This window comes from Dromaius novaehollandiae, chromosome 5, assembly GCF_036370855.1.
Source record: "Dromaius novaehollandiae isolate bDroNov1 chromosome 5, bDroNov1.hap1, whole genome shotgun sequence".
Classification (NCBI taxonomy): domain Eukaryota; kingdom Metazoa; phylum Chordata; class Aves; order Casuariiformes; family Dromaiidae; genus Dromaius; species Dromaius novaehollandiae.
In genome coordinates this window covers 56,706,894-56,722,359 of record NC_088102.1, presented here as the reverse complement: position 1 = coordinate 56,722,359, position 15,466 = coordinate 56,706,894, and the positions used below count along the sequence as shown (strand labels likewise).

The window sequence follows — 15,466 nt, the reverse complement described above, 5'->3', positions numbered from 1 at the left end:
GTCAAATCTGCCTCCAGCTGTTACACCTTGAGACGAGTGTTTGGAGTGAGTGCTGCTCTTGATTTGCCCTTGCTATGACCCGATGTATTGGGCTATAAAGCACCAAAATCTGTCTTGTCTTTTTCCATGTGAAGTAGAAGTGCCTACACATCGTTTTTTTATTGATGTGGCAGGATTGTAGCTGTGATGTCAAATATAGCCAAGCTGCATTTTCATGGGGCTTACTTACAGAGAGGAATTGGTCACAGTTTGGATTTTACATGTGCAAAAGGAATAGCCAGTTTATTCACTGCTTGTGCTACAGACTGGGGCAGAGGGAGCAAAATTTTGACATCGTTGGCAGAGATGTTAAGACTGTTTTCATAGGTCTCATCTACCAAATACACTTTTTTTTTTTTTTTTTTTTTTTGTGAAATGGGACCAACTTTTCCATGCTGAAATAGATGTAAGCGTGGAAGTAAAATGGGCTTCATTTGCAAGACCCTTGCATCTGGCAGGGCGCTGCTAGCAGGGTGTGATGGAGGACAGGAACAATGGGAACTGTTCGCTGGTTTGGACCAAACCCATTTGAGGGTTTGGGGCCAACAAGTCAGCAGGGCCGAGGTGGGGCCAGATTTTCCCTTGTTCTGGGAAACTTTTTTTCTCTGCTTCATTTTGAAATTCCCTGAGCCACCTCGACAGCATATTTTTCTTCCTAAAAACAAAACAAAACAAAACAGAAGACGGGGCTTGTAGCATTGCCTTGAGCCTAAAGTTTTGTTGGCCAGCGTATGCATTATTCAGTGTGGGAACGCTTCTTTCAGTAATTTATAGATTGACACAAAAGAGAGGGGGCGAGGGCGGCCGGGGAGCGGCGAGCAGTGCGGGCCGGCGGCCGCGAGGGGCCGACGGCGAGCTGGGCTGGGCTGGGCTGGGCTGGGCTGGGCTGGGCTGCGCCGCGCTGGCCAAGGCAGGGAGCAGCGCAGCGGCCGCGGCCCGGCGGCCTCCTGGCGGCGCGCGGGCACCGCGGGCGGCGGCTCCGCGGAGCAACAGGGCTCGCTGCGGGGGCGCCCGGCAGCGCGGCTGCCGGCTGCGGCTGTGACCAGCAGGCAGTGGAAGCCTTGTAGCAGAGAGCTGCTTTCTCCTCTTTTTTCCTGGTGCGGGGTGTTTGTTTGTTTGTTTTTTTAAGCGGTGCCAACCAACGGCACAACAAGTGGAGGATGCGAGCCGCTGCTGCCTGAGCCACTGCTGCCTGGACGTGCCGGAGGGAGAAACTGCAAGAAGCGACACCTGTCCTACCATCAGGTTTGGTACGCGGATTATTTAATGGTGATTTACAAACCTACAGAAAAAGCTGGGCTTGGAAAGACTGGCGATCACGCTCACCCATTCATTCTGTGTCTCTCTCTCACAAACACACTCGCCTCCTTCATTTTTTTCGTTTTGGAACAAGACTCTTGCCTTTTTGCAAATGCCTGGGCGAGAAGCAGTGTCCGTGGCAGTGCAGAGTGCTCCCAGCTCAGGCTGCTTTGCTGCCTTGCTCTTGGCACTCTTGTTGCAACTGGCAAGAAGGGAGAAAAATAACTCATCAACCTGTGGTGCTGACTGACCTTACACACCTGAAAACGTAGATCGGTTGGCACAGCCCCCTCCTCAGGACTGCTGTCTCCAGATCCTTACACTAGCAAGAACAGCACTGCTATTTCTCTGCCTAGGAACAGTAAGTATAATAGCATTTTTTAAGATCTTTTTATGCATGACATGTAGGTACAATTTTAAAAATAGCAATGTCATTTAACAGTCTGTATTCACCTTCTGTCATGTATTAATAGCTACAGCTGTAAATGAGGGTTCTGTTTCAAAGGGGTGTGTGTATTTTTTTGTGTATGTGCTTGCATGTAGATGTTGCTTCACTGCACCTGCAGTTGTGTTTCCTTGACACACCATATCACAGTATTTTTACTTGACTGAGAATTTTATGTGCCCATTTTCAAATTAAATTCAGTAAGATATTATAATTGAAACACAATTCAGTTATAAATTAAAACATAACATTCTTGCCTCTTACATGTTTCTAGAGATACTCCAAAAGCTCTTTGTGTAGATATGTTTCTTCTTGTAATATTTTATATAGATATATGTAGGTTTCTGTATATGTATGTACTCAATTTGAATGCATTGTGTATTGCAGTATTTTTATTAGTGTTTATATGTGTTACTGTCTCAGAAGCATGCATGTGTTTGTGTGTGGATGCAAGTGCTTATATGGGTGGGGATTTTATATCTCTCTATATATGTGACATACCCACCCACATCCTTACCCACAGAGTCGTTCAAAATCTCTGTGCATGTGATGTGGGTGTGTGTGTAATGTAGAAGTGTGAATAGTGTGGGTAGGGGAAGGTTTGAATACTGTGGCAATAAATGACACAATTTCATTTGATCAGTGTGACCTTTTAGAAAAACAATCCAATCTTTTTCCCTTCTTGTTTTGTTTATTTTTGTGTGTTTGTGCATGTGCCTCAGGTTAAGTGCTTCTTCTGCATGACCATAACCAAAAGGTGACCCATCCACTCCCTTATGCCCTATGGGGACCTCAGAGCCAGTTTCTCAGTCTTCATCTCCTCCTCCTCCTCCTTCTCCTCTTCCTCCTCCTTCTCTTACCACTGCTGCGGACGTCCTGGGTGCCGCTCCCAGGTTTGAGACGTTGTTGACAGGCTGAAGAAAGGATTTGCAAAGACCTCCTCACTGTGTAAATAGAGTGACAGCTGGAATTACCTTCAGCTCCCTGAGTAGTGATATTAAACAATAATAAGATTGCTATGCCAAAGCATTACCAGGGACAAATTATGAGGAAAGAGACTATTTGCATTTGGTTGCAATGATGAACTAAAGACCTGAAACATCTCTGGAAAGCAGGTATCCCTTGTTTTGCATATTTTTTCTTCCTATATGCAGTCTTTGTAGCCTGCAAGATCATGAATGTCATGAATTCAATCTGATCTGTGATAGCCACGGGAGGTTAACAAAAATAAAGGGGCTTGGTGGATGAAAGGACAAGGCCTCAGCTGTTTCCTGGTCCAGTCTGAGAGTTGCATACATTCTTGTTAACAAAGCCCAGTGGTTTGTGTCAAACATTCTGGACAATAAGAAAATGCAGATCTGTGGTTTTCCAAAATGTAGATTCAGTGTTACTTCTGTGTTGCCCTGCTCTGTGTCCAAGAGACTGCCCTCCAAATGCAAATGCCTTTGAACTTTCTATAGTGAAAGTTAAGGTTACACCATAAATAAACCAAACTACTTAGCACTGAGCGATAAACAAGCAGTTGAAAAATGGAGGTTGCAATGGTAAGTGCAGATAGCTCTGGGTGCAACAGCCATATGCCCTATGGTTATGCAGTCCAAGCTCGGGCCCGAGAGAGAGAGCGGCTGGCACAATCGAGAGCAGCAGCAGCTGCAGCTGTAGCAGCAGCAACAGCAGCAGTGGAAGCGGGAGCAACAGGTGGAGGTGGACCATATCACCACTACCACCAGGAACAGAGTCGAGGTGCGTCCTCCTCTTGTGGTGGGAATGCATCACGCAGCAGCCTGCCCCATCGCCAGAGTGGTAAGAGACGGAAGAAAGGGAAAAAGAGGAGCCACCATTTGGGAAGTAGGGAATGTGGGGCCTCCTTCCCATGTTCAGAGCTGCTGCCTCTCAGTGGTTCTGAAGAGAGAATACTGAAGGACTTGAGTGAGGAGGAAGAGGAGGATGAAGATGAGGATGAAGATGATGAGGAAGAAGGAAAGCTCTACTACACTGATGACTATGGGCATGATGAGTTTTCATTCTCAGATCAGCCACCTGATGATGGTGGTGGAGGCCCTGGGGGTTACAGCTCTGTTCGCTACAGTGAGTACGAGTGTTGTGAGCGTGTGGTAATCAACGTGTCAGGACTGCGGTTTGAGACCCAACTGAAGACGCTAGCTCAGTTCCCGGAGACGTTGTTGGGTGATCCAGCGAAGCGAGGCAGATACTTTGACCCTCTCAGGAATGAATACTTCTTTGATAGGAACCGGCCCAGCTTTGATGCCATCCTGTACTACTACCAGAGTGGTGGCCGACTGAAGAGGCCAGTCAATGTGCCCTTTGACATCTTCACTGAGGAGGTGAAATTCTACCAACTTGGGGAGGAGGCCATGCTCAAGTTTAGGGAGGATGAAGGGTTTGTCAAAGAGGAAGAAGACAAAGCTTTGCCGGAAAATGAGTTTAAGAGGCAGGTCTGGCTGCTGTTTGAGTACCCGGAGAGCTCCAGTCCAGCCAGAGGTATTGCCATTGTCTCTGTCTTGGTCATCTTGATCTCCATCGTCATCTTTTGTCTGGAGACTTTGCCAGAGTTTAGAGATGACAAAGAATTCATAATGTCCCTGAGCGTAGGGAAGGGGCTTTCCAATGAGTCACTTCACCTGGATGCTGGGGAGCACACCATCTTCAATGACCCCTTTTTCATTGTAGAGACAGTATGCATCATTTGGTTCTCCTTTGAGTTTACAGTGCGCTGCTTTGCATGCCCAAGCAAAGCACACTTCTTCAAGAACATCATGAACATCATAGACATCGTCTCCATCTTGCCTTACTTCATCACTCTGGGCACTGACCTGGCCCAGGAGCAGGGCAGTAATGGCCAACAGGCCATGTCTTTTGCCATCCTGAGGATCATCCGTCTGGTCAGGGTGTTTCGCATCTTCAAGCTCTCCAGACACTCCAAGGGTTTGCAGATCCTGGGTCATACCCTCAGGGCCAGCATGAGGGAACTCGGCCTCCTCATCTTTTTTCTCTTTATTGGAGTCATTTTGTTTTCCAGTGCTGTTTACTTCGCAGAAGCTGATGAGCCTGCCACCCATTTTCAGAGCATCCCAGATGCCTTTTGGTGGGCTGTCGTGACCATGACTACAGTTGGTTATGGGGACATGAAACCCATAACTGTGGGTGGGAAAATAGTTGGGTCCCTGTGTGCCATTGCAGGAGTGTTAACTATTGCTTTACCAGTGCCAGTGATTGTCTCCAATTTTAATTATTTCTATCACAGAGAGACTGAGAATGAAGAGCAAACACAACTGATGCAAAATGCAGTCAGTTGCCCATACCTCCCAACAAATTTACTGAAGAAATTTAGGAGCTCATCGTCTTCATCCACAGAAGATAAATCAGAGTATTTGGAGATGGAAGAAGGAGTTAAAAAATCTCTTTGTGTAAAGGAAAAAAAAAGTCAGGACACAGGGGATGGAAGTGAGTCAGAGAAGAAAAACTGTGTAAATTCAAATTCTGTGGAAACTGATGTGTAATTTGAACATTTCCAAATATATTTATGCATTAAAGAGTGCAGTGAAAAAAATGAAATATGCAAACAAGAGTCCACAGCATACAGTAGTATGCCATTTCATGGTTAAATACAAATAAAAAGCATTGCTAAACTTGTATTACATATCAAGTAAGTGATACAACTTGAGAAAGGGATTGCTAGATCTGATATAGTTTCAGACTTTATATTTTTACTAGAATGCAAGTGTTTTGCACATGAGGCTGAAAAATTTCTTAAAACCAAGTCAGTTTTAAAGTGGGTGCATGAATTGTCGACATCACTAATAACAGCTCAGTGGTAAAAGTTGGCATTCAGAGGTATTTACTATGTAAGAAGCAATGAAGTTTGGTAGTCATTTATCTATTTATCTGTGCTTTAATAGCCGCTACCATAAATCATTGGATACCATAGTCATTGTTTTTCAAATGGTAAATTTATTGTAAAAAGATATTCTACAGAAGATAGATCTAAATTTTTTCTTGAAATCTTTACTGCTTGTTTTTAACTGGAAATTTACTTTGAGAAGGCTGCTGAGCCTCCAGAAATTGTTTATTTTTATAACTCTCTTTGGAGGCATTGCAGCATTTGTTGTCTAATAATTAAAGAAGTGAAGTAAAAGAATCATTTAACCTGGTCTGACTGCAAAGCCAAATGACTGGAATGCTTTTTTGCACTACTTTATATGCTGGAGATATACTGAAAGAGACTTCATACTGTGAATGTTTACTAATGTAATAGTTCAATGACAATCATTGGAAGAGTGAATTCTGCATCATATTTTATTGTTTTTCTTTTCTTTATGTGATGCTGATGGTGAAACAGCTAATATTACGTTAACTCCATTCTCTTCTAATTATGAATATTTGTGGTCTGGAAAAGGATTGTGAAGTAAAATTTTATAATCAAGTTTATTTGAAATCAGTGTTTTCTACTGATGCCCTCAAGAAATAGCTAATTTATCTCTTTTTCTTGGTTAAGTTAACATTCAAAATCTATGATTAGTACGTGCGCTTTGTCAGTGGTGAAGTAATTCAGTGTATGGGAGGAGAAGGTAGAAGTAATAAGATGTTCAGTTCTTATAGTACTGACAATTCAGAATTGCTAACTTTTAACATGCTATTATTGGTGCTGCATTTTTTCCTTAATTACAGCTTTCACCCATGTGTATTTCAAGCAACATTTAAGATCCAAAATAGGCTTTCTGGGATTTGAAATGAACGTGTTGGGTCCCATGCAGTCCTTGAGAAAGCATTCCTTGATTTCTTTTCACTGATTCCTTAGGCCAGCTGTGTTTTACTGTGTCCAAAAACTTCCGTTGCCCTTTTTAGGAAATTAAGGTGTGTAAAGACAATCTGATTCCGGACTCCAGAATCAAATAGGTAAGATATTACTATGCTTAATGTAGATAAATAATAGATTCTGAAAAGGCATTTTTGAGCTTCATAATTATCTATGGAAGGCACTACTAATCTGGAATTTCTTTTGAAGAGGCACTGTGGAACACTCCAAATTATAAAACTTTACCTAAATTTGTGTGTATACTTTAAGGGCTGTGACAGGCCATTGTAAGAGAAAAAGAGAGTTTAGTAATACTACTGAATTATAGTAGTTTTGCAATATTCATTTAAAACTAAGAGGAGGAGGAATTTGGAGGGCAGAACAAGAAAATGCCTTAAAGTGCTGGTGCCCCAAAGTGACAATAAAGCAGTCCAAATTGTATACCCATGACAATATGCATAATCTATCGGATAAGCATTATTTGCTTTATGTAGCATCCTGTGGTACAGAATAGAGCCATAGGCATAAGACTCTCCTTTTTGGTTGACTTTTGCCTTCATGGATTTTTTGTGAATAACCTCTCTGAAAAAGTTTCTGTGCTTGTCCTCTATTTGAACACCCATTGCGTTACACATTGAAACAAGGAGTAATAAAAAACAAGACACAGAAAAGACTGCATTGTGCTAAGCCCTGATCGAAAATTTGTATGTAAACATTTGATTCCTAATTTAAAATTGTAGAGCAGGCTTCACTGTCTTTTTCATGTGAAGCATTAAGCAATGCTCTTTTTTGTTATGGTGATATTAAATCCAGCTGAGTTTTGAATGAAACACCTCAGTAATTTGATGCATAGGCATTCACTAGAATTGCATATTGCATTTTGTCGTGGCTCATGTGAGTAAATATACTAAATTTTTTTTTTCTGTGGGGGCAATATAAGCAGTGAGGATGAGCAATCTATGTCATTCAGCAAAAATCCGTAACTAAAGGTGCTTCTTTAACAGCTATCAGTTAATGACATAAAGAATATAAGGGTTCCTTTGAAAGTTAGTTTGCTGGTAGCTCTGTGTAATACCAGAGACCATAACATGGCTGTAGAAGTAAAGGAAATACTAAATAGGCAAATGAAGAGTTTAGATAAAATAAGTAGTACATGCTTGCAGGATGGGCTGGTTGAACGGGAAAGTGGTTTATCAAGGGTAGAATTTTAGATCTTCACTCTAATGGAGATAAGGAAGAATATTCTTTGAATAACTCTTAGGTGTTTAGGCAGTGGACAGGGAGCTCAGCATGAGGTACCTGCTTAAGCAGTTACCCAACTTCTCCAGTCTTATACCTATTCTGCTACCAATGTGCAACCTATTAAATTAAAGCAAGCATGGCAATGTCTTCATTATACTGTGATCATAGCAGTACCTTATTCTCTGAAGGAAAAGTTCATACCATAGGACCCTGTAGCAGTTGACAGAGCAACATTCTGGGTATGTCATCACTGCATACTGCAGTACTGTGGAGATGTATCCTAAGACAACAGCGGAGACTGCTCTGCCTCCTGCAATGTGTAAACCTGTGTATTTGTAACTGCCATTATAAATAAGAACTACTATAGCTTAATGTCAGATTGTACTGTCAGTTTGGCAGACCATTCTGAGTCACAGAAAGAATTGTGCATTTCTGAATAGAAACAAATACTTTCACTTGGGCTGGCTTTTAATTTGATCATTCAACTACTAGTCAGTCCAGTCAGTTATGACACAGCTTGAAAATGGCAAAGTCCCACCTCTAACATGCTAAAGCCCAAAGATCCCGAGTGCTTAACAAGAAACAAATTCCTGTCAAGTATTACTTAAGTTGAAGCTGTGTGCCAGAGAAACTCTGTATTTGAGCTCCCATGGCTCCAAATTACTAATACTGCTCCTGTCAAAGCTTTCTGAATGTTTCTGGATACTGATAACTGTTAGAGAAATAATTTTATTCTCTGGGCATTTTATGTTTTAAATTGTAGTGGTGAAATGCATCCCTGATGTAGCTCATGTGAATGGCATTACACTAGGGAGCACTTTAATTCTAGTAACATAGTTCAAATGGTTTCACATTGACATACATTTCAGCTAAAAGTAATGCAAAATGAATTATTTTGCTATTTCATGTTCACTTGCAGTGGTGAGAAAATTTGGAGGAGCTCCATTAGAATTCATGGAATCAGAACAGCATCAGGTCAGATTTGACATAAAGGCTGATGCTGAACTTTTAATTGGCCCTTATTTAAAGAAATTTATAAATGTTTTTATAATAAGTGGCAAGGCCAGATTCCTGAGGAGAGAGTTCTGCAAACTGAAGTATTGGATTTAATGCATGACTTCAGAGATCTGTATTTTTTTTCTTTATTACAGTCATGGAGTTTTCTGATGTTACATGTATTCCTTGAAAATTTCAGCCTGGATGCTGAAACTCGTATCAAAAGAAGTGTTGTGTCTCCCCATTTGGGAGTTCACGGCTAAGTTTTTTAGTGATTTGTTAAGCTTTCTCAGAACGATTCCACAAGAGGCCAGTTCCAGTTGATGGAAAGCATAGTTTTTCTTTGTATTTGAGGGACAGTTCTTTTGCTCACGTTTCTTTTTTGTAGAGTCCATTACTTTGGCATCCATGTAATGCAGAATCATTTTGGAAGCTCAAGGGAGTGGAAAAAAACAACTCCTATCATGATTTTATCTAACTCATGACAATGGTGTTCTTGGTGTTTGAGGATACTGATGGGCATTTTGGACTGTTTTTGGTCATGAAAAATGAGATCTGAGTGTGTTTTCAGTCACCAAAACTATTAAGTAGCTTTGGAACATGAAATTGATTTTGGATAGCATTGGTGAGCAGAGAGTTTGGGATGAGGTCATAATCTTGAATAGATGATCTTATCTTGTGGATCCTGACATGCAAAGTTCATGTCAAGTATCCTTTCAGGTGCTGAAAATCACTTGACTTGGGGTAGGAAAAATCAGTGCTAAGAGGCTCAGGAATATGAATTTTTTCCTTTTCATATTTGGACAAATGTAGGGTAAGTGCATTGCAGAGAAACAGCAAAATGTCAGAAAGCCTCTTCTGTGTGTACCTAGTTTGTGGAAAGTCTTTTCTGCTCAGCACTGGACTATGATATGTGTCTTTCTAGTGATCCCAGTCTGAAAAAGTTAATTCTGAGTGTAAATGAATTTTTAGCATAAGCTTTAAAAAGTTTGTTGATAGTCCTCAAATTAAATGTGAACTTTCCATGGTGCTTTAGACTATGTAACTGGCTTCCTCTAATTATTTATTACTGGTTCCTTATTGGTTCTACTGTCATTGTGTCCAGTTATAAATACAGGCCTACATTCTTTTAATTAATTGGCACAAAACAGTAACAAATAAAAGCAGAGTTTTAAACAGTTCTTTAATATCCAGCATATAAATTACATATTTTTATTATCAGACAATAAACCAAAATGACATTCCATGATATCTGTAGGCATGGGACAGGGTATGCATTTTACTGTTGCTATAACTGACTGATCAAATGCTTCTGATTTTGCAGTGAATAAGATCTTGTTTATAGATTTACCATATTTGTGTACCTCTGAAACGAATGGTTGTAGAAAAATTGGCGATTTTTCTGAAATGAACATTCCTTCGTTTCCACAGAGACAAATTAATTTGGGGTTAAGTGCATAAATATTTTGTACCTGGCAACCAGGTATAAACGTGAAACTTTACATACTGCTACCATGCTTTTTGTGTATGCAGAACTCTGATTACATATTAATTCCTAAAGAAAAGTCATTAAAGCATTATGTACTGAGATGGTTGAGTTAATTTTTATTTTTAATCCTTTTCTGTAAAATTATAATGTACCTTGAGACCTTTTTCTGCAACAGGTCCTTTGGAAAAAAAATACATAAGTATATAAGAAGGAAAGAAGAGAAATCTTAAGTTACATGTCAAAATCTGATAAAATATTCTAATTGAGGGAAATTGAGGGAGAGCAGGTAAGTAAAAATTTTGTTTGTTTATTCCTTCACTTGTGCATGTGTGGTATTGCATTAGAGAACAAATTGGAGGTCAGTTGGCTGAATAAATCTGCATCTGCAGAGAGAGGTACTTCATGTGTTGCATCTATTTGAGGTATTCTGTGGTCTCAGGGGCAGCAGCAACTGCATCTTCAATAGAGGTGCAGGTGCTACTGGTGCATCGTGCAACCAGAAAGATGCTCACTACACCAGGCAGTACCAAGTGGGGTGGGGAGAGGGTGCTACAAAGTTTTTAGCCTATCTGGTAAATCTGTGCTTCCACCATGACTATCCCGAGTACCAGTTTTAAAACTATTTGTTCTTAAATACCTTGTAACCCTTTGAGACAGGGAGGCCTTACACCCTCCAGTCTTCTAGCGTCTAAGCTACAGGGGAACTTGGGTCCACATTCACAAAATGTATTTTTAGACACCTGATTTCCATTCATTTTATTAGGAATTAGGTCACAAAACACTCCCTGAACCTTGGGCCAAGTGATTTGTTTAGTGTTGTTAGGAAGCCTGTGGTGGAGCAGGTTTCCTAAGTGCTACAGTGGTTGCTTAAGCACTGTAGGAAGTGACAGCACATATTCAAGATGTATTTAAATCCCCCCCCTCCCCCCCAGTCTGTTGTTTGAATGGTCCTGGGGCATTTGTATTGTGAGTAGGGAGGAGGACAGCTAGATTTGGTGATGTATATCAAAGGAGTCTTTAATTTCTGATAGATACTTTTTTTTTCTGTTTCTTAGCAGTTGGAATCAACTAACTTGCATGTTTTTGACTTGGTCTTAAAACTTTTCTTATATCAAGCCATTTCAGTGGGATATCGTAGACTGACTCTAAAATTATCATCCCGACATTAGCAATAGCTGTAAATGAAGGAAATCGAATCACAAGTACTCATTATCACTGCTGTTCTTTAATTTGGCTTGAATATGCTGGCTTTGAGTCCAGTACTATTGTGCTGAAGTCATCTAAAACTTCTGGTGTCAGTGATGGACAGATTGAGTCTTCATCAACTGTCACATGCTGCATTAAGGGCAACAGCTTTTCCTTGTTTGTATTTACATTGTTAGTTCCTTATTTATGCTGTAGAGGAGAGATGCTCCAGGGTGCTTTACTGCTCATTTATTTTCACTCCTAGGTGAGCAATACCCCATTGTATGCTTTAGACGGAAATCTAAGCACACGCGTGGGGAGGTAGCATTCCCTTTTCTCCCCTGCCTTGGGCAGCTGGGGAATTGGAGGCTTACTCGGTGCACAGTGGCAAACGCCCTGCACTGTAGGTCCAGCCATGTTTCTTGCTTCTGTTCCACTTAAATCAGTGAAGGTTTGATATCAGTTAGAGGCTATGATGTCTGTCTTTAGGTGTGGCTCATCCACTATATGAATGAACTTTAATGCCCATCTTTTGTTGTCTCCCTGTTGGTACAGCTTTATAATGAAATCAGGGTCTCATTCAGTGACAGTTTCTTCCTGCACAGTGGAACCTGAATGCAGAAAACTGCAAAGGACTGTTGATGTGAACTAAAGCTACCTTTTGTTTTCTTGCTCAAATATACTAAGATATGTTTGCACAAAAACAAGTTCTACTTTACACCAACGGTACATTTCAGAGTAAGTAAACTATTTCATTTGTGGACTTGTTCTCTCAAGATGCCCTCAATTTGCCCTAAATTCATCAGGAATTTAAGATGTTGAATATTTTTCAGAAGATCTCAAGTACGAGAGAAAATGATCCTTCTTTGCATTTCAAATGGCAAGGCAATATTGTAAGGCAGAAATCTTGCATGTTTTTGAGGTTAAAGGAGGCTAAAGAACATGAGCTTCTCTGTTAAGGGCTTTCTTAAATATACACAGTAAGATAATATGCACAGATGCAGATATACACAATAATCTGCAGATATACACAGTAAGAAAAATATGGGTTGGTCAAAAGGAAGAGGTAGAAAAGATTTTTGATAGCATGTTTAAAGGCATCATCATATTTTACTGTGTGCCAAATTACAAGCTCAAAAAAACATTATTCTAGCAAGAAACTATCTCACTATAGAGAGTACAGGTATTTTGTAGCACTTTATACTTCAGAATTTAATTCTGTATCCATTTATTTCTATTATTTATTCGTAAGCACTATTATGATGCAAGATTTACGGATCACAAAATTAAAGACAAAAATGCTGTCAGGATTTCAGTAAGAGAGAGGAAGAGCAAGATTTAAAACGCTTTTAAGTATCTTCTAGAAGAGAACGTTATTTTACTACTATTTAGTTTGTGAACATCTGCTATAACTGATATATTGATTTAATAGGTTAGAAGGCAAAAATGCATTCTCTAGCTAGTAAAATATTTTCTTGTTACACAATGTGATAGAGAATTAATATTTTTCCCAGCTTTGAAATATGGAGAAAACATTGTGAAAAGAGGTTAGTAAGTTGAAATAGTACCATAAACCTTACACTGTCTGTAAAATATTTGTTGCTCTGTGACCTTTCCTAAAAGAAAAGATTTCCAGAATTGATTAGTGATATTGGACAACTCAATTTAAGTAAAATGGAGTGACTTTAAAGAGATTTACTTTTGAATAGGTGCAGTGAAAATGCATTTAAAATTATCTAATTTGGGGCACCCAAAAATTAAGATGATCAGATGACTAGAGTTCTTGAAAATTTCTGCCCTGATGACTCTACTGATTTTGTTTCATTGGGAGGAAAGTAGAAGTTATTTTACAGCCTTTTGGATTTCTGTGGTTTTCTGTAATTTTGAACTATACCTAGTAGAGACAACCAGAGAATTGGGAATGTTTTCCAATAAAATTTTGGTTGTATTAGCACATGAATTGAGATACGTGATTTAAGGAGCTTGCTTAATAGTCAGTCATCTTAGATGATAACGTTGTCTAAAGAAATATTCGTAATACTTTTGAACTCAGTTCGATATATAAAAAGCTTCACTTGATGTCAGACTTTAACACTGCAAACTCATATAAAAATGAATGGCAATTTGAGGTGCTAAAAAAAAAATGTGTCAGGGAGCAGCAAGGGCTGCTGACAGCTCCCTGAGGGATGGGGAGTCAGCAGCTGAGCACTGTTCAACAGCTGTTGAACAACTGTTCAGCTTTTTGCTGCTCTTGATATTTGGCTCTTAAGGATCCCCAAGTCTTATTTATTCTACATCACCTTGCCTTTCCTTAGCTAGCTCTGCTGTTGCTAGTGTGTCTGTGATTATTCTCACAACCTGTATTGCTGCTTGTTTTGTATAGACAGATTACAGTCTATAGTTATATGCCAAAACGTCTTCAAAGGCAAAGCTGTTTTTCAGCTGTTGAATGATGGGTATCACATTCCTAAAGATGCTATCATGTGTTACTGGGAGGCTGGGAAATAATTAACAATGTTCCCATTTGAATTGCCGTTTAGAAAAATGTTAGAGTTGTGTATAGCATTTTTAAAACTTTGACTGAATTAATTAGATTTTTTTATGTTTCACTAGCTAGCATCACTGTTGGGACTGTTACAGATGCTGGTCTTAGATAAATGTGCTCAGCCATAGGAAATAGGTAGAAATGTTTGTCTTGTATGTACTGTATGATATCTTAGCTCTGTTACTGCGATTTCATAATCATGTTTTAAGTACTCGAGAAGGTTCCTAAAAACTGACTAAATTTTACTCCAAATCTTGTTTTTCATTGTTTTTTATAAACAGAAGGGAAGAAAGTTAGCATCTAGGCTAATGTGAACTACTTCATGAAAAAATGCTAGGGTGATGTTCTTCACTTAAGAATAACGTTTGCCAAAGATGGGAGGGGATCTGTGTGGCTTGTACATAGTTCTGAATACAGAATAAGCCTACTTGTCAAAAAAGAGGTTGGGCCCAGAATGTCATAGTTTCAAAGAAATCCAGAGTGGTTTTGGCCATATTTATGCACACAGATGGGAAACTGCACATATTTTAGAGGCACAATTTTCTGATAGTGCATCTTTCATAAGAACATCCATGCCTGCAGACTTGGAAGGTCTTAAGAATACCAGAGCTCCTGTCAGACCAAGTAATGTTTGTAAGTTCGGAGGATCACAAGGCAAAACTTCAGCTCTTTCCTAAGGCTTGCTTCTTAATAGAGCCTTCAGCCACCCTGGTCACCTGCCTAGCCTACTGGCAGCCCCAGGGATGAACAATCAGAGTCCACAGAGATAAGAAGGGGAAAGAGAACTCCTTTGTTCTCCATCCATTTCCAAATTGCATGGATTAAAAGCTTTAAATGTAAGATAAGATCCAGTCAATATATTGCAATGCCTGCCTTCCTCTTCCTCTTTCCCTTGGGGAGAGGCTCCTTGGGTCACAGCCATCTTCAACCCCGAACTTCCTCTGAACAGCCAAGGTTTGGGGCAGTGCCCTGAGCGTTCTCTGGATCCTTTTCCGGTGATGAGCACTTAGTTTATATGGATTTCTGGGGTAAAGAAGTCCCAGGAGATTCAGGGATTAAGTCCAGGATTTGTGTGGAATGAAAGAAAACTTCACAAATTCAACATACTATGAGCAGAGCTGGGAGCTTCTTACTGTTATTTTTCAGTAACTACCTTTTAACAATGTTAAGAAATTAATTAGATTCACAAATTGCCTTCAGAGGCAGATTTGTTATTATATCCTTTTTAGTCTTTGAAATGTTATATCTTGAATCTTCTTGTTTCTAAGGGCTGAGATTTTACATTGTAAAGAATTAAACTGCCTATTTATTTAAAAAAAAAAAGTTCTAAATGGGAAAAAGCTTTCTATCCTGTAACTGCATGCCATTAAGGTAGTGCTGTAGTCGTTTGTGCTCAGTATCAGTGGTACG

The 15,466-nt window shown here is 39.8% G+C and overlaps 1 protein-coding gene across 3 annotated transcripts in view; it reads left to right on the top strand.

Moving 5' to 3' along the window:
* Positions 1 to 1,027: 1,027 nt before the first annotated feature.
* The window catches only part of KCNA4 (potassium voltage-gated channel subfamily A member 4), a 215,023-nt gene continuing 200,584 nt past the window's right edge, over positions 1,028 to 15,466 (top strand). The window contains exons 1-3 of one of the 3 annotated variants that reach the window (XM_026122293.2): positions 1,028 to 1,289; positions 1,433 to 1,699; positions 2,506 to 6,227. In XM_026122293.2, coding sequence (XP_025978078.1) covers positions 3,313 to 5,304 — 1,992 coding nt within the window. In that variant the 5' untranslated portion in view covers positions 1,028 to 1,289; positions 1,433 to 1,699; positions 2,506 to 3,312 and the 3' untranslated portion in view covers positions 5,305 to 6,227. Of the gene's footprint in view, positions 1,700 to 2,505; positions 6,228 to 15,466 lie in introns of those variants that run through there. The other 2 variants (XM_064512885.1, XR_010389456.1) reach the window with 2 other exon arrangements.